At 36.5% G+C, this 20,561-nt stretch overlaps 1 protein-coding gene across 2 annotated transcripts in view; it reads left to right on the top strand.

Annotated features, from left to right (window-relative positions):
• The window catches only part of sm (heterogeneous nuclear ribonucleoprotein L), a 409,478-nt gene that overhangs the window by 145,388 nt on the left and 243,529 nt on the right, over window positions 1–20,561 (top strand). For both annotated transcript variants that reach the window (XM_033484191.2, XM_033484192.2), the window contains exons 4-5: window positions 6,221–6,306; window positions 14,863–14,959. In XM_033484191.2, the coding sequence (XP_033340082.1) occupies window positions 6,221–6,306; window positions 14,863–14,959 (183 nt within the window). The remainder of the gene's footprint in view (window positions 1–6,220; window positions 6,307–14,862; window positions 14,960–20,561) is intronic.

Raw genomic sequence — 20,561 nt, 5'->3', positions numbered from 1 at the left:
GAAACGTGAAGTTTGCATAGATAAATGAATCCTCGAGGTACGTGCGTCTGTTGTTTTACCGATCTGTTATTATCGTTGAATTTACATGTAACCGCGGCGCCGTTCAGTGATATCTTGCATATGTAATTTATTATTTCAACATTATTAATATTTTAAAACGTACGTTGTTAATTTGCGTCAATTTATACGACTCCTTGCATTTGAAAAATCTTCGCATTCCATAAATGCATGCAAACGAGCAGTCTAGATTATCGCACGTTTCGAGTTTCAAGTATGCAAATTGCTTAATTACGGAATACAAACGGCCGGTATCAAATTATTACCCAAACATCGCTGTTTCAACGTATTCCGTTATACTGTCTCGCATTTTCTCGAGAAAGTCTTTAGTTCGCAGAATCGGAAATCTGTCTGTCCATCTATAAATTCCGAGTTCCCATCGGAGCCTAAGGATTTCCATTTTCCTTTTCGCTGATGGCAACAGAAAATTCGTACGATTCAGCGACAGGCCGAATAATAAACGGTTCTTGCTCGCGTCGAACGCGATTTTACAAAACAGAGGAAACTTAAGAGGCACGACACAGAGACGTGTCTTCTTGAAACCGACAACATCGCGTGATTAAAAAGAACATAAAAAGAGAAATAAGGATTTTTATTAATATTGCCTTACATTTGCAGGAAATGTGGTTATTGTTTTCGACAATGTTTTTTTTTGGCATTGTTTCGTAACAGCTGCATATTATTTCAACAAACGATCGTTCGTCATTGTGGGAATCAGTAGAAAACAGGCAGATGTCACATGTGAATCAATTTTGATTTTTTTTTCTTTATTAGTTCTCTTTTTATAGTCTTCGAGTCATTTGTCATTGGGTTTCATTATATGAAAACTCGGTGTCATTAGTAACATGTAATACAAGCAATAAAACATGCTTACAGGGTGTCCCAAAAATGTCTCGCAATCCGAAAGTAGGGGATTCCTGAGGTGATTCGAAGCAACTTTTTCCTTAGCGAAAATGCGATCCGCGGCTTCGTTTACGAGTTATTCACGAAAAACAGTGACCAATCAGAGGCGAGATCATTTGGCGCGAGACGGCCGAGCCAATGAGCGGCACTGGGCTCCGTTGGCTGGGCCGTCGCGCGCAGGCCGAGCTCGCCTCTCATTGGTCGCTGTTTTTCGTTAATAACTCGTAAACGGTGCCTCGGAGAAAATTGTTGTAAAGGAAAAAGTTGCTTCAAATGACCACAGCAACCTCCCATTTCCGGATTGCGAGACATTTTCGGGACACTCTGTATACTTAATTCCCGTTTCGTTTTACCTGCATTAAAAAAAACATTTTATGCTTAACTCTGAAACGCGGAATAAATAAATTTTGTATAAGATCGGAAACTTTTTGTCAATATTTGCACCCATTCCTCCAAGACGAAATGTATGTGATAAGAGCGGTATAGGTTCCATTGGGTGCTAGAAATTTCTGCGATCTTTCCAGCATATGGAACCAAGAAACTACAAAACAGACGAAACACAGTCGATTTGCTCGAATTTGTCGAGTACTCCTTAAAGAGATTCGCGAGCGATCGTATGTTCCGTCGGGTAAACGTTGGAATTCGTAATCGGGGGCTGGCAGCTCCCTATCCGTCTGGACGTAAAACGTCCTCGTGGAGGAGTTTTCAGCTCAAAAGTGGGTTTGGCAAGTCGCCATGCCGCGTCGTCAGCCTCGCCGCTCGCCGGCGAGATTCCAGCTCGCTGGTATGCAGCTACAGGTAAAACGTACACCTGGTCCTTAAACGATTTCAATTGCCGGTGTCTCTGTTCAACCGCGTTCAAACGGAGTGTTCACGCTGTTTTTAGCCCGTTTAATACTTCGATGCACCCGGAGGGTGAAACAGCAAAGAGGAGAGTGATCCTCTTGTCTGTTTGCGATATACATATACGTGCACCCCGTGTAAATATTTCTCATTGAAACCTGGCCAATTTGCGGAGTCTTCGATTCAGCGATAACTCTTTTCGGGATGTTGACCTGTCCGGTTCTCTTAACAAAAAGATTCCTCGCGGTTTACGGTTTCAGAGCAATTTCCGGGCTACTAAATCGGGAGAGCTCTCCCCGACACCCCATAGATTTCGGTGCGGAGAAACAGAGGTTGGTAGAGCCGATGAGAGTCGATGTTTGTTATCAAGGAGAAGAAAATACTGCGGGCTTTTTCGTTTCGCCCGAACGCTCGTCGTTTCCTCGTTTTTCGCGAGCCGTTCGCGTTCTTTCCTAGCTCCTCTCGCCGCCGCCGATACTCGAATAGCGGTGAACGCTTTGACGAGGAATTTAAAGAAATCTCGACGCAATCTTAGGCAACCATTCACTAAATGCCTACAGTCGATCGCAAAAGTTCTACATCTCGAGTACCGCTCGTAATTACGGATTGCAGAGAAAATTCTGTCGCTATATCTGTGTACAGTGACTCTCGTTAACATTCGGATACTTTTCGAAATTCAATAGTATTTTTAGAACTATATTAAACGATTTGAATTTTCTTTTTTTTGATGACAGAGGGACCAATCTACTAGATTATAAAGGTGTCTTTTTGTTTTAAATTTTGCTACTGCTTAGAATGATAAACGAAAATAAAAAGCTTTCGTTTTTTAACTTTTCATCTGAGTTTCGAGACGAGCCGTAAGTAATTGAAGATCGCGAACGTCATAATTTTGTTCCGATTTTTGGCACTTCCGACCGATAACTGAGAAATTTGCAGTTTTTTCAATCTTTATATATATATAATTTAACATACATAGTGCTCGATTAAATATTATTTACTATTTAAACATACAAATGTAACAGATGCAGTAATTTCTCCCTAATTCGCGCTGAGATTGCGCACCAAAATGGGCAATTTGGGAGGAGGAGATACGATTATTCGAGCCTTGCGAATCGTTTCTATACTTACCGATTGTCAAGGACTATAAAAACGAGCCGCAATTAGGGAGGAATTATTGTATCGCTGTTCTTGACAGATCTGCATTAACTAATTACTTGACTAATTATTTAACCGACTAATTATTTAACCGACCAATCAAGTGCACAATTTTAATTGCTTGCTTTCATTAAGACTCGTTCGAGAAGGGTTTTGCGAGTGACTGTAAACACAGGTGATCGACGAAAATGTTTGCTATTAAAATGCTAATAAACGTTTAGATAAGCGAGCAAGCGAATAATTATCTGCTCCAGCGTCCCACTCGATTCTCTTTCCACGCTTTTCCCACTCGTCGACCTCGTGGAAATTGAACGTTTCGAAAACACGAACGAATCTTTCATAAACGTCGCGCACTGCAGGCCAGTTTCATGAAATCAGCGGAAATTAATGAATGAACAGGAAACATCCTAAGGCGAACAACTTTCAGACGCATAATTCAATGAAAATGAATAGAAACGAATAGAATTACATACTGGTTTTCTTGTTGAAAGATACATCGATGTATGTACATAACAAAATATATACGGACGTATAACAAAAGCATTAACGAAGTCTAAGAATCATTAACAGGGTTGCCGAATCGTTGATTATTCTGAGATATTAATAACTACAAAAATATTTGCGATGCATAGTCGGAACCAGTTTAAAGGTATACCATATATTTAGCTATAAAACTTCTGTATAACGAAAATTTATGCAATTTCTGGAAATAAGTTGAAAATTACGGATAAGTGAACGCGTCGAGAAAGGAACGCGTGTCGTCGGAACTTGTAACTTTCCGATAAATCGCAGAGCTTTATGGATGCTTAAATCAGAAAAAGAAGGTTGATACATAATTCTTCAGGCATTCAACTTTAACTAAAAAAATATAAATATAACAAAATATATCGTTGATTATTCTGAGATATTAATAACTACAAAAATATTTGTGATGCATAATTGAAACCATTTTATAGGTATACCATATATTTAGCTATAAAACTCCTGTATAACGAAAATTTATGCAATTTCTGGAAATAAGTTGAAAATTACGGATAAGTGGACGCGTCGACAAAGGAACGCATGCCATCGGAATTATAACTTTCCGATAAATCGCAGAGTTTTATGAATGCATAAATCAGAAAAAGAAGGTTGACCGCATGATTCCTCGGACGTTCAACCAACTCGGTAAACAACGGTTTTACGATTTGGTCGCGACCAGGCGTTGACCAGAGCCGATCGAGAGTTCCATTATCTCCGAGGGTGCGAAGAGCTTTTGGAAATGATTCTTCGAGGCACAGATTGTACAGGCACACACAGAGCGGGCTTTCCTCGTTAACGCGCGCGAGAGACACGGACAGCCGTCGGCTATAAATTCGTGGATATTTGTTCGCTCAAGTGCAGAGATACTCTTTTTCACGGTGCATTGAAATTTCGTGAATCCGGAAATGGGACGATAAATTTACTGACCGTTCCGGAAAGATATACGAGCCTCGAGGAAACGCGGCTCTCGCAACTACCGGACGCGCGCAAAGCTTCTTAGAATCGCATTCTGTATGCGCGCGGAATAAGATGTGTACGAAAATGTCGAGGATTCGAATGGGTGATACACGCTGCGAGGAGATATTTCACGGGCTGCTGGCTACTTTTAGATGAAACGTGCCGACGTCGTCCACTATTTTATTATTCTTCGCGATCTTATTATATTTCCCTCGGCCGCGGGTGTAAACGTTCGAAACACAGCGCCGCAATGGGCTTTTAGCTTCGGCGGCGCGCCGTTCGAAGATTTATCACCACGGTGCTGCTATAATTCTTCATTTAATAAGTCCATACGCGCGATGTCCAGGATTTCATGACTCGCTGAATATTTCGTTGCATTGTCGTTTCTTCTTTTGTTGTTTCTCCCGCGTAATCAACGGGGTTATGCGGCATGGTGCTCCAATCAGTAAGCTGTTCTCGACGAGTATACTTGTCGTAAGACGAAATTTCAGCTAACTGATTAAGATAGGATATATATGCTTTGACATTCTTGATGAAATTATATATTTGATAAAGGTGTAAACAAAATATGAAGAAATCAAATATATACAGTACGATTATGGTAACTTGCACACTTTCCAAAGCGATCGCAACAGCTAACTGGCATAGTGCTCCAATCAGTAAGCTGTTCTCGATGAGTATACTTGTCGTAAGACGAAATGTCGGCTAACTGATTAAGATAGGATATATATACTTTGACATTCTTGATGAAATTATATATTTGTTAAAGGTGTAAACAAAATATGAAGAAATCAAATATATACAGTACAATTACGGTAACTTGCACACTTTCCAAAGCGATCGCAACAGCTAACTGGCATAGTGCTCCAATCAGTAAGCTGTTCTCGACGAATATGCTCGTCGCAAGACAATATGTCAGCTAACTGATTAAAAAGAATACATACTTTGACATTCCTTATTAGATTATATATTTGATAAAGGTGTAAACAAAATATGAAGATATCAAATATATACAGTACAATTATGGTAACTTGCACACTTTCCAAAGCGATCGCAACAGCTAACTGGCATAGTGCTCCAATCAGTAAGCTGTTTTCGACCAGTATGCTCGTCGTAAGACAAAATTTCAGCTAACTGATTAAGATAGGATATATATACTTCGACATTCTTTATTAAATTATATATTTGTTAAAGGTGTAAACAAAATATGAAGAAATCAAATATATACAGTACAATTATGGTAACTTGCACACTCTCCAAAGCGATCGCAACAGCTAACTGGCTATCAGAGTAAATTCTTCTTTCCCAAAATGATAAATTCATTGTTAATTTATATGTAAATGTTGCGTGCACTGATTTCAAAGTTACATTGATTAGTTCGAGCGCGTACAAAAATGTCGGACTTTACATTTGAAAAAAAAGAAAAACATTTGCTTACATCTGAAAAATTGTTAAGAGTGTAACTGTTGCGCGAGTCCCAAGAGAGTCAATTTTCATATATGCATAAAAACTGCATCTTCTCGTATAAAATAGAAATACCGTGAGTCAGAAAAATGATCTTATATTTTCAGTTGAAATAGCTTCGAGTGCAAAGGGTTAAACATATTTAGAACGTAAATGACCAAAGTAAGAGTAACTCTTAGGTACTCAAAGGTCAACGTCTGTCCCTCCATACGACCCACGAAGCTGTTCAATCTTTGTACATTGATTTCTTTATTTATCAGAATCATCCAGCACTGCCCGACCAGTTCTCTGAAACAGTTTCTCTCACTTTTTGTTGCAGGAAGTATTACACACGATCAGCGCGCCCAGCGGACAAGTTCGGCGTATCGTTATCTTCAAGAAAAACGGCGTACAGGCCATGGTGGAATATCCTTTGCAATAGAACCGTCGGTGTCCACTCGGTGGATCGCGTTTTACGTATATGGATCGCGAGGAGATACACCGGCCCCGCGCTGCCGGCACGATAGATGAGCTTAAAGCTCGAGAGGATTTCCATGGTGACACATATCTTTGGGAATGACTCGCCGCGAAAGTTTGTCGGTCACGCGCCACTGTTACAGCGCGATGAGGATTTATAACCGGATCTTGGGGTCCGACGATACCGCGTCACAGAGATACGAGATCTTTCACCTTGGTTATCTCGGGTGTAAATTACACCAGCTAAGGTGTTTGACAGCGTTAGACTATCTGGGCGTACATTAGTAGGTTCATGGAGTACGTAATCAGGAAGAGGGTCGATCAGTTAATGCTGATCAATCAAATCGTACATTTCTGTTTCCAAGCTGAGGATCAATTTGGGAGAATGAAAACAGCCTGCGGATGTTCGTTTGTTCATGGAGATTTATTTGTTTATACGTGAATAGCTTCAATGCAGATCAATGCCTGATGATATAAATATTAGCGAACATTTTATAAATACAGTTCTAAAACGGTTATGATATCGGAATTAATGCAAATAATTTCTCTGAATATATTCCGTAATTGAGTTCGAACGCTGATTCGAATTCTCTTTGTATCTTTATTGCAAGTTAGAAATAAAATGTGATACACAAGATAGGGAAATTAATTGTAAACGCATAAGTTTTTTTTCAATCTTAAAGATAAAAAGAAATAATACAATAATAGAAAAAATGTAGGGTCTCGTTTGAAAAAATCAACTTGACCTTAAAATATCATTCACCGTTATGTCAATGACAAAAAATGATCGATACTATCTAAAACATCTGTTTGTACTGAACATCTTTTGTATAAACATTGTTTACGTAGCTTCGATCTATTCCGAGATATTTCACTGTTCTCAGTGAGGCGTAACACCCTGTATATATGTATATATTTATATTTACAAATTGTTCGATTGTTTCCATTGAGCACATATGTGTTATTTTTTTTAAATATTTTTACTGCCATTAATTCGTTATACATTTTTTAAACACGTCGTTCAACAATATTTATATTTTAGTTACTCCTTTCGAAGATACAAATTCTGCAAGTTAGATTCTGATTGATTTAAACAATTTTACAATCCTTGCTTTCGTAAGCGCATTGTTCAAAATATTGTTACTTTTTTATATAAATTGAAATCATATCCGTTATCTGTTCTTTTCTTTGGGTTTAATGTCGCGTCGGCTGGTTAACGACAGGTTCTGCGGTTTTTAGGTTCACTGCCAAATTTATTATTTCTTGTAAGAATTAACGCAGTATAATCGCTTCAAATTTGTCAAGTTTTAATTACATATGTACTTGCATACTTTCGCTTGTCACTCTTGATAACCCGTATCATAATAATTGTGGCTGAGTACAGATTTATACATCAGCACGTGTATAAATCTATATAAATAATATATATATATATATATATATATATATATATATATTATAATAAATAATAGTATATAAATAATATATATATTTATTTATTATAATAATTATTATTATATATAATTATTATATATATATATATTATAATAAATAATAGTATATAAATAATAACAAATATTTCGAGACCGGACGATCAAAATGGTACGTTCCTGTAGTCGTTGAATTTACGGTTTATTTTACACGACAACGACCATAACAAACTCTCATTTGAAAAAGTAATTACCTTGAAACAAGGTTCGCTCTATATTTAGACGTGCCCTTTGAAATTGTGGTACTTTGTTCCGAGAAGTTTCCCCGCACGAGTTATAGACGTTATATTTAGAGATTGTGATTTATGAATTGCGACACGGAAGCTTTGTTATATAGAAAGATCCGCAGTTTGTAAACAGTGTGAAATCTTTCAAGAATTTCCTTTTTCTCCACTTAACGCTTTATTTAGTCAAATTGAAGTTGAAAAGTGAAGTTGCACGACATCAACTATTTTTCCGATGTTCTTACGTTTTACGGAAGCCAAACAAATTCGAAAGATTATTTAAGTGTGTGAATTACTGTGTTCCCCCTGGTTACACGTGGTATGTAACCACGTGTTACATATAAACTTACTTTCTTGGTTCGTGAAACGTGTGTAAACTACGCGTGATTTTCTTTCCTTTTCTGAGTAATATCGTAAATATTGAAACATAAATAATAAATTATGCTGAATAATTTAATAGGAAATATTTCATATTTTTATATAGTCGTTATAGAATTATTTACATGGTACTGATCGTGGTAATTGTAACACATCAACTAGATCAGCGTAAAAAACTAAAAAACTAATTAATAAAACCTAAACCAATAAAAAAACTAACTAGTAAAACCTAAAAAACTATTATGTATATGTTCGTTAAATATTTCGCGTTGTTTACATGTCTACTTCACTTGCGAAAGAATTCATACTTATACGAAGGTCATCAACGTATAATTTAAATGTTTCAAAAAGCGATGATAATAGGTAGAACGAATTATTTAGTTTGTTGAAAACTCCGGACGTCGTTTTAACGGGCACAGTAATTGATACACTGCAACGCAAACATTTATTTTCAAATCAGAGACGAGATAGTCAATGTTAAAAGTGCTAGTAAAATTGGAAAAATAAAATCTCCAGACTTCAAAAATTCACAAAGATGTAAGGACCATCGTAATTGATGCAACATTATAGTAATTGATACACTTACGCCGACGCAGCAACGCAAACATTAATTTTCAAATCAGAGACGAGACAGTCGGTGTTAAAAGTGCTAGTGAAATTGGAAAAATAAAATCTCCAGACTTCAAAAATTCACAAAGATGTAAAGACCATCGTAATTGATGCAACATTATAGTAATTGATACACTTACGCCGACGCAGCAACGCAAACATTAATTTTCAAATCAGAGACGAGATAGTCAATGTTAAAAGTGCTAGTAAAATTGGAAAAATAAAATCTCCAGACTTCAAAAATTCACAAAGATGTAAAGACCATCGTAATTGATGCAACATTATAGTAATTGATACACTTACGCCGACGCAGCAACGCAAACATTAATTTTCAAATCAGAGACGAGACAGTCGGTGTTAAAAGTGCTAGTGAAATTGGAAAAATAAAATCTCCAGACTTCAAAAATTCACAAAGATGTAAAGACCATCGTAATTGATGCAACATTATAGTAATTGATACACTTACGCCGACGCAGCAACGCAAACATTAATTTTCAAATCAGAGACGAGACAGTCGGTGTTAAAAGTGCTAGTGAAATTGGAAAAATAAAATCTCCAGACTTCAAAAATTCACAAAGATGTAAAGACCATCGTAATTGATGCAACATTATAGTAATTGATACACTTACGCCGACGCAGCAACGCAAACATTAATTTTCAAATCAGAGACGAGATAGTCAATGTTAAAAGTGCTAGTAAAATTGGAAAAATAAAATCTCCAGACTTCAAAAATTCACAAAGATGTAAAGACCATCGTAATTGATGCAACATTATAGTAATTGATACACTTACGCCGACGCAGCAACGCAAACATTAATTTTCAAATCAGAGACGAGACAGTCGGTGTTAAAAGTGCTAGTGAAATTGGAAAAATAAAATCTCCAGACTTCAAAAATTCACAAAGATGTAAAGACCATCGTAATTGATGCAACATTATAGTAATTGATACACTTACGCCGACGCAGCAACGCAAACATTAATTTTCAAATCAGAGACGAGATAGTCGGTGTTAAAAGTGCTAGTAAAATTGGAAAAATAAAATCTGCAGAATTCAAAAATTCACAAAGATGTAAAGACCATCGTAATTGATGCAACATTATAGTAATTGATACACTTACGCCGACGCAGCAACGCAAACATTAATTTTCAAATCAGAGACGAGATAGTCAGTGTTAAAAGTGCTAGTAAAATTGGAAAAATAAAATATGCAGAATTCAAAAATTCACAAAGATGTAAGGACCATCGTAATTGATGCAACATTATAGTAATTGATACACTTACGCCGACGCAGCAACGCAAACATTAATTTTCAAATCAGAGACGAGACAGTCGGTGTTAAAAGTGCTAGTGAAATTGGAAAAATAAAATCTGCAGAATTCAAAAATTCACAAAGATGTAAAGACCGTCGTAATTGAGGCAACATTATAATTGATGCTTCTTAAAAAAAAAAAGAAAAGGGAGTTTAAGAGAAAAGAATATAGAGGCAGGATAGAAGATAAATTACTTCGGACATACAGAACAGAGTGGTGTTTTATTCACGATGGAAACTCGCTGATTAATCATCTATTATATTCGTAGTATTTTCCGTCGACGTGTCGGGCGATCTAGGATCGTGCTGTGAAATTTATGAGCGTCGACAGATGTTTGTAAACTTAACCAATGTCATCTGTCTTCGACTCCATTCATCTGTGAACACGCATGAGGAGGGGGTTAAGCCGGAGGTTTTGTTTTAAAAATACTCGCATACGTCGTCCATCGGTGATCATGGAGAATGCTCTCCCACTGGCAAGCGTGCGGTAAAGTGTATTTTCGAAATTTGAGGGGATAAGTCTGACGATAATAGTAATAGAAACCAGACTGAGACTGACATTTTCGTTACGTCCAGAACACTTGTGAAACGTTCGAGCAATATCCAAATATACAGGGTGAGTCATTTAACGCTTGCACCTTCTCATTTCCCTTGAAAATTACTTATTGAGTAAAAAAATGTATCGAACGAACGTTTTATTTGGTATAAAGAAGAGGCAATATTTAATTATACAGGGTGTCCCACAATTATTTTAACAGCCGAAAATGAGGGGTAGCTGAGGTCATTTGAAGTAACTTTTTCCTTTGCGAAAATGCAATCCGCGGCTTTGTTTACGAGTTATTAACGAAAAACACTGGCCAATGAGAGGTGACGGTGCGAGAGAGAGAGTCCGCGAGAGAGTACGCAGCACGAGGCTTTGACAGATGGTCGGGACGGACTCGAGCCACGTTCGAAGTATTGAACAAATCACGAAGCGAGAACTTTCCGGATTTTTTTTTTACTACGTGACAGTGATATTTTGAAGAAAAACGCTGTTCACCTTTACTTTAGAATGTCTGAAGAATATTTACTAATTTTTCGGACCCGAAATAATAAGTAATTTAACCGTGACGGCCGTTTTAATTTTCTAGTGTGCATGACACCTCGTGTGTAACATATGAAATTTTTAAGCAAGGTGTACAGTGAAGATTAACAAAGTACGTTAATGATATTTTACGTTAATGGTATTTTATTTAAATAATTCCGTGTCCGAACATAGTTCAACGAATGATTCGCAAAGCTAATTTAATAAATAATAATCGTGTTAAAGGACGTAAGGGATATGTTTGTTAGAGAAATATGAAGAATATTATCAACAAGAAACTCACCCATTTAGTTGTAAAATCCACTTCATGCACGGAAATGTGTGCAGGAGGATAGTGCATTGACCTCGTACAATGTATGATGAACTGCACAGCTGATCTGTATCCGACGGCGACGAACAGAAGGATATCTCCAGGCAGGCAATTTCAACGTTTACTTTCACTGCATTATCACTAAACACTGATCACTTATCAATAATATTTATGGACCAACTTTCCTGGGTTAATATGTATAGCTCTGAAAAGAGCCGATTTTTTTATGCGACGCGTTCGAAGGTCTCACTGTTAACGACACGTATGTACCGCGTTGTCGAGATGAACTGCAGAAGACTGGCACGATGGCCGACTGTGTTTCGTTCTCCTACGAGCGAATTTCAACTGTTTTCCATCGAACGCGAACATTGTCAGCCATCGTGCTAGTCTTCCGCAGTTTATCCCGTCAACGCGGTATGTGTTCTTAACGATATGAACTTCGAACGCGTCGCATAAAACAATCGGCTCTTTTCAGGGCCATACATATTAACCCAGGAAAGTTGGTCCACAAATATTATTGATAAGTGATCAGTGTTTAGTGATAATGCAGTGAAAGTAAACGTTGAAATTGCCAGCCTGGAGATATCCTTCTGTTCGTCGCCGTCGGATACAGATCAGCTGTGCAGTTCATCATACATTGTACGAGGTCAATGCACTATCCTCCTGCACACATTTCCGTGCATGAAGTGGATTTTACAACTAAATGGGTGAGTTTCTTGTTGATAATATTCTTCATATTTCTCTAACAAACATATCCCTTACGTCCTTTAACACGATTATTATTTATTAAATTAGCTTTGCGAATCATTCGTTGAACTATGTTCGGACACGGAATTATTTAAATAAAATACCATTAACGTAAAATATCATTAACGTACTTTGTTAATCTTCACTGTACACCTTGCTTAAAAATTTCATATGTTACACACGAGGTGTCATGCACACTAGAAAATTAAAACGGCCGTCACGGTTAAATTACTTATTATTTCGGGTCCGAAAAATTAGTAAATATTCTTCAGACATTCTAAAGTAAAGGTGAACAGCGTTTTTCTTCAAAATATCACTGTCACGTAGTAAAAAAAAAATCCGGAAAGTTCTCGCTTCGTGATTTGTTCAATACTTCGAACGTGGCTCGAGTCCGTCCCGACCATCTGTCAAAGCCTCGTGCTGCGTACTCTCTCGCGGACTCTCTCTCTCGCACCGTCACCTCTCATTGGCCAGTGTTTTTCGTTAATAACTCGTAAACAAAGCCGCGGATTGCATTTTCGCAAAGGAAAAAGTTACTTCAAATGACCTCAGCTACCCCTCATTTTCGGCTGTTAAAATAATTGTGGGACACCCTGTATAAGAGCAATATTTATTTTTTTGCTGTTTTCTTTTTTTCATCAAAATATGTGGGTTACTTGACAAAGTTATTATTATTAAACATTTACACACGCATCATTCACGTCGCTTAATCGCCTGCATTCTTGCATTGCTTGTAATGAACAATATTTTCAACGTATTTTGCATTTTTAAATCAACTAAAGAATACCTCGATAAACATTAATTTCTTCACACTTGCGTCTTAATAATTTTCTATTCGGTATTTAATAGACTAAAATATTGAAGGTAATTCTCGTATTGATAAAAACAGGAAAATATATATATACGAACGATTTTTGTTCGAAACATTTTTTTTATGCAACATGTATTTTACAGGAAAAATTGAGGTGAAAGAGTTGAATGACACATTCTGCGGATTCAATACTGTCACTGTATCGTATTCCGTGTTACATTGTTATTATTAGACTGCGACTTGCAAAAGTTATAAGAAACCGGAGTTAAATAAAAATGTGTTTCTTCTTTTAATAGATCTAAAAAGTTGGAAATAATGTAACAACGTTGCCAAATTCTTCAGATATTTTCAATGATATTGTATTTCACGATCCCTTTCTACCATAAATGCATAAAATCTGCGTTCAAACAAAATGTTATTGAATTTTGACAGAATATTTCCGATAAACAGTAGAATCGTATTTTAACGGATTATTTTGAGATCATCGACGATCGCTTCACCGACTATGTTTTCGTCGACACGAATTCATCGACAGTTTTCAAGTTTCATTGATAGCATGCATTCACCGATATATGGTATATACACACACACATACAATTACACACACAACAGTGGCAAAAATGTAATACGAGAGAATCGTATTTTGAGACCCAATACGTCAAGCTTAGTGTGAAGAAAGTGCAACTAATTTTATATATACAGGTCTACAGCTCTACAGGTCTAATTTTATATATACACCTAATTTTATATATACAATGTCTCGCAATCCGAAAATGGCGAATTCCTCGGGTCATTTGAAGCAATTTTTTCCTTTATGAAAATTGTCTCCGAGGCGTCGTTTACGAGTTATTAACGAAAAACAGTGACCAATGGGCGAGCTCGGCTGGCGCGCGGCGGCCCAGCCAACGGAGCCCAGTGCCGCTCATTGGCTCGGCCGTCTCGCGCCAAATGATCTCGCCTCTGATTGGTCACTGTTTTTCGTGAATAACTCGTAAACGAAGCCGCGGATCACATTTTCGCTAAGGAAAAAGTTGCTTCGAATCACCTCAGGAATCCCCTACTTTCGGATCGCGAAACATTTTTGGAACACCCTGTGTACACGTTTTATTGCTTGTATTACATGTTACTAACGGCAGTTAGTAAGAGTTTTCATATAATGTCACCGAATGACAAATTATTGACGAATTAAAGACTATAAAAAGAGAACTAATAAAGCAAAAAAAATCAAAATTGATTCACGCGCGACATCTGCCTGTTTTCTACTGATTCCCACAATGACAAAGGATCGTTTGTTCAAATAATACGCAGCTGTTAACGAAACAAATTGTGTAGCACAGAGAAAGCAAGAAAAATCCGAAACTTGTTTTCTTGCGGAAACGGATCTCGTATTTCCCTGTCACGAATGGTGCGCGCTAAACCGATGGAAATCCTCTTTCGTGTTAGTAGATCCGCGAGTAGATCCCCCTAGATGATTTTTGTCTTCCAGTAAGCCCGCGAAGTGTACAGTCTCTATACATTCTTAACTTAGCCCTCCGAAATCCACGTTTGACTCGGTGGAATCGGCGACGAGAGCGAAGGAGACACTTCAAGGGGCGGACATATACTCCGGCTGCTGCACACTGAAAATCGACTTCGCAAAGGTGAGTCCATTGCAAAACCTATTCTTCTTTTTGCTGCTAGGCACCGTCTAGATATTCGCTCTGTTCGGGGAGCGTGGCGCTCGCCCGCATGAATGCGCGAAGCCGAACTTCGACTCATTATAATAGACCGAGGAATGGACCTGGCCCGGAATGAAAGGGTGAGCATAAAGAATGCAAGAAAGAGGGAATAGCGCGTGAAGAAGGAAAAAATAAGCCAGCCGGGTTTCATCGTTAATATTCATGAGAAAGAGAACCCGCGGAGAAATGCTTCCGCAAATAATGGAAACGTTCTAAATTCACGTTTCCCTTACGTAACCGGGCCCTTGTACTTACGCCACCATATAAAACCGAGGAAATTCGCTCGTTTCATTCATTTTACGTGCTCGTTACATATTCTTCCAATTACTTGGCGCGCCGGTGCCGAGCCCGCCGCCCGCCGACGACATTCTTCCCAATATTTCATCCGACGTCTAATTAGCGGATTCAAAATAATACACCGGAAAAAGTCTCTACCCACCCTCGAAACGCAACACGTTGGCGCACCCTTCGCGTCCGAGTTCAACATTTTCACCGGCTTGTCCATTCAATACGGGACCAGACCAGTTTGTCGAATTTCCTGCTGTTGTTTAACCTTTAGAAAGGGTCGGAAAGTCAATGCATACAGGGTGAGTCACGCGATTGGTATCGGGTAAAAAATTGTTTGGTACGACGGTGCCCATTTTTCTGCGATTTTGGTTATTCTCGTAAGTGCCTAGGATGCATCTCAATAATGCAGATGCACTTTTTTTTCGTCATTTATCGATGATAATTTTTTTTTTCTTATTTTCCTGAATATTTTTGTTTTGTTCGTATCGTTGTTGATTGATTCAAAAGATTACGTGTTTGTATTTTTCTATTTCTTTTCTCTCATAAATATTTATCGTGATAAATAGAATTTTAAATAATTAACAGAAACTTAGACGCATGAAGTACTATTTCAAATAATTATTTCTAGTACCTATGTCTTAAGAAAATGCTGTATCAATTAATGATCTTCATTAGCACAATATAAATAACTGTAATATATAACTCGTTTCGTGTAGCATCGAAACCGTGTCAAAAGAAACCCAGAACCAATAAAAATTAGGGTACAGAGTAATTTCTCCCTAATTCGCACCGAGATTGCGCACAAAAATGAACAATTTGAGAACAGGAGATACGATTATTCGAGCTTTGCGTTTCGATTTCATAGTTGTTGACAATCGGTAATTATAAAAACGTGCCGAAAGGCTCGAATAATCGTATCTCCTCTTCCCAAATTGTCCATTTTTGTGCGGAATCCGAGCACGAATTAGGGAGAAATTACTGTAATTCTTTCCGCGTTACCTCGAAATTGTGTTCCCAAAGTGCCAAATATATTATCTTACACTAGCAATAGTAACAATTCCCAGTAATTAACTATTTCCAATACTTTCACAAATATTTTTAGGGCATATTTTCCTAATTGTTACAGTTAATCTGCAATATCAATACTACTGTACCTTTACATAATTAATTGTTGTATTGCCTGAATTGTGAAGTGTAAACAATCGTGTTCAACGTGAACATAAAAAGTCCGCTGTTCAGGTTGAACTGTAGAAACAACGCAGATCAGTAAATTTCGAATCCTACATATATATAATATATTCTAATATCAAAGTATATTCTAATATTCAAATTCTATATTCTAATATTTAAAGTATATTCTAATATTCAAATTCTATATTCTAATATTCAAATATTCTAATATTCAAATTCTATATTCTAATACTCAAATATTCTAATATTCAAATATTCTAATATTCAAATTCTATATTCTAATATTCAAATTCTATATTCTAATATTCAAAGTATATTCTAATATTCAAATTCTATATTCTAATATTCAAATTCTATATTCTAATATTCAAATTCTATATTCTAATATTCAAATATTCTAATATTCAAATTCTATATTCTAATACTCAAATATTCTAATATTCAAATATTCTAATATTCAAATTCTATATTCTAATATTCAAATTCTATATTCTAATATTCAAAGTATATTCTAATATTCAAATTCTATATTCTAATATTCAAAGTATATTCTAATATTCAAATTCTATATTCTAATATTCAAATTCTATATTCTAATATTCAAATATTCTAATATTCAAATTCTATATTCTAATATTCAAATTCAATATTCTAATATTCAAAGTATATTCTAATATTCAATGTATATTCTAATATTCAAATTCTATATTCTAATATTCAAATTCAATATTCTAATATTCAAAGTATATTCTAATATTCAATGTATATTCTAATATTCAAATTCTATATTCTAATATTCAAATTCAATATTCTAATATTCAAAGTATATTCTAATATATATATGAAAGTATATTCTACGATAAATATGATTAAATGTACGAAAATTGTGTTATATTTCAATTAAAAAACGGGCAGCACTTTCCGGTAGACCTAATATTTTTTCGCTTCTGGCATCAATGCTACTGGGAACACTGGAGGGTTGTAAAGAATTTTCACGCTGCTCTGTTCTTGCGCTCTTGGCGCTATCGTGGAAAAGATCGCAAAGCAAACACAGCGACGGCGTGGCCTCAGAGGGAATGAAAAGAAAATCATGCGCATTAACGTTAGGCCCGAGGCGACGAGGCCTTCCGTGTCGTTTGAAAGAAAGGAGAAAAAAGGGTGATTCGTATAGCGAGCCGCGCGTGAAAGCTCTTTCTCGTCTAACGAGTGAGATCTTGTTTCAGCGCATGTCGAGAACCGGTCGATCGGTTTTTCAATTGATGTCCATATTTAGTTACCCATCGGCGAAAAGGATCGTTGTTTGTTCCGTCAATTAACATAGTTCTCTAGAAATTACCTTTCCCTACGTTCGTTCAACCGATCTTTTAGCAGCTTTTAGATCTTTCAATTCCACCCCCCGAACGTTCGAATGTCCGCGAATATTTCTGTTAATAATACCGTTTTCTGCGAACGGTTATACGTGCACGGTATAGTCTAACAACAACATTAACACGTTCCGTGCCACGTGTACCATCGATGGTACACGCTTGCATGTTTACTTAGTGAACTGAACAAATTGTTTACAAGAAATTTAGAACCGAAGAATCAATTTCCACCGCAAGAATGGGCGTTGATAAGTTTTTGTTACGTTGTTATGTGTACGAGAACTAATAATTGCACGTAATACATCAAGTTTTAGTAAAATATCAAAGTGTGAAGATTCGAGTAAAAGAAGCTCGGCACGGAACGTGTTAATGCTTCGAGAGAGCGGAGCACTTTAAGGAACTTTTAACGAAAGCAGAACACTTTGCGAAACATGAATTTGCAGAAAGATCCAGTGTCCGTTTAAACCATGAAATATTTGCAATGAAAAGACAGATTTATTTGGAAATAAAATAGGCTAGTTTCGAAATTATTTATAAACTATAGTTTGTTACATATTCGTTTGTATGAGTTTTATAATAAAATGAAAGGATGTTGAATAGGTTTTGTCGTATATACAGGGTGTTCCACAATTATTCTAACAGCCGAAAATGAGGGGTAGCTGAGGTCATTTGAAGCAACTTTTTCCTTTGCGAAAATGCGATCTGCGGCTTTGTTTACGAGTTATTAACGGAAAACGCTGACCAATGAGAGGTGACGGCGCGAAGTTCGAGAGCCCGCAGCACGAGGCTTTGACAGATGGTCGGGGGACGGACTCGAGCCGCGTTCGAAGTATCGAACAAATCACGAAGCGAGAATTTTACGGATTTCTTTTTACTACGTAACAGTGATATTTTTAAGAAAAACGCTGTTCGCCTTTACTTTAGAACGTCCGAAGAATATTTACTAATTTTTCGGACCCGAAATAGTGAGTAATTTAACCGTGAGGGCCGTTTTAATTTTCTGGTGTGCATGACACACCTTGTGTGTAACATGTGAAATTTTTAAGCAAGGTGTACAGCGAAGATTAACGAAGTACGTAAATGATATTTTAATTTAAATAATTCCGTGTCCGAACACAGTCCAACGAATGATTCGCAAAGCTAATTTAATAAATAATAATCGTGTTAAAGGAAGTAAGAGATATGATTGTTAGAGGAATATGAAGAATATTATCAATCACCTTGACATATCTTAAAAATTTCATATGTTCGCCTTGACATAACCTTGACATAACCTTGACATGACCTAAATATGACCTTCACATATAACCTTGACATCAAGGTTATATCAAGGTTTTGTCAAGGTTATATAAAGGTTATGTCAAGATCATGTCAAGGTTATATAAAGGTTATGTCAAGATCATGTCAAGGTCATGTCAAGGTTATATCAAGGTTATGTCAAGGTCAATAATTCCGTGTCCGAGCACGAATGATTCGCAAAGCTAATCTAATAAATAATAATCGTGTTAAAGGAAGTAAGGGATATGTTTGTTAGAGGAATATGAAGAATATTATCAATAACCTTGACATATCTTAAAAATTTCATATGTTCACCTTGACATAACCTTGACATAACCTTGATATGACCTAAATATGACCTTCACATATAACCTTGACATCAAGGTTATGTCAAGGTTTTGTCAAGGTTATGTAAAGGTTATGTCAAGATCATGTCAAGGTCATGTCAAGGTTATATCAAGGTTATGTCAAGGTCAATAATTCCGTGTCCGAGCACAGTCCAACGAATGATTCGCAAAGCTATTCTAATAAATAATAATCGTGTTAAAGGAAGTAAGGGATATGTTTGTTAGAGGAATATGAAGAATATTATCAATAACCTTGACATATCTTAAAAATTTCATATGTTCACCTTGACATAACCTTGACATAACCTTGACATGACCTAGATATGACCTTCACATATCGTAAATTGTTTTACGGATAGTTTTTACATATAAAATTGTTGAATGTGTTCTTTAAATTATTATTTTGACGCTTGATAGTCGTAATGGAAAATAATTAATTTCTACAATAATTCTACAATAATTCTAATTAACTTTAGAGTTAATTCTTTCAATTCTAATTAATTTCCCCGTACATGTTGATCTACATTTTTAAACCACGCTAAGGTAAAAAAGTTGAAAAATACAAGCTTCTCATTATTTTCGCATCAATTTGTTCATACATTATCCAGTTAACAGATCTCTGTAACATCTGAATAATATTCACGTTATTTGGTCTAATTTTGATAAAAGTTATATCTTTTTCAAACATGTCGGAATATTTTAACGAGTAATTCTACATATAAAGTGGAAAGAATACTTGCGCGTAATAGTTCTCGATGTCGATCAAACTTGATGCTAACATAGTTGCCTTTTGAAATACGCATAAATTTGAACCCTGACCCGAGAGAATTTGAATATCACTTCCACTTACTTCAACGTACCCGGGAGATGCATAATCACACGTCATCCGTTTTTATTCGCCAACTAACTAATTTGCTATTCTCGGTTCATGGCACGATGAAATTCAACGTTATCCGGAAGCATGTGGCGCTGTTCAAATTGCATTTCCATCTTCATCAACTTTCGTTTTCATTCGCGCGAGATTTCACTTATTATTCCGCACCCTCGTTAATAAAA

Source organism: Megalopta genalis, chromosome 18, assembly GCF_051020955.1.
Source record: "Megalopta genalis isolate 19385.01 chromosome 18, iyMegGena1_principal, whole genome shotgun sequence".
Taxonomy (NCBI): Eukaryota; Metazoa; Arthropoda; class Insecta; order Hymenoptera; family Halictidae; genus Megalopta; species Megalopta genalis.
Note: the sequence above shows the minus strand (reverse complement) of the source record. Positions and strands in the feature narration are given on the sequence as shown.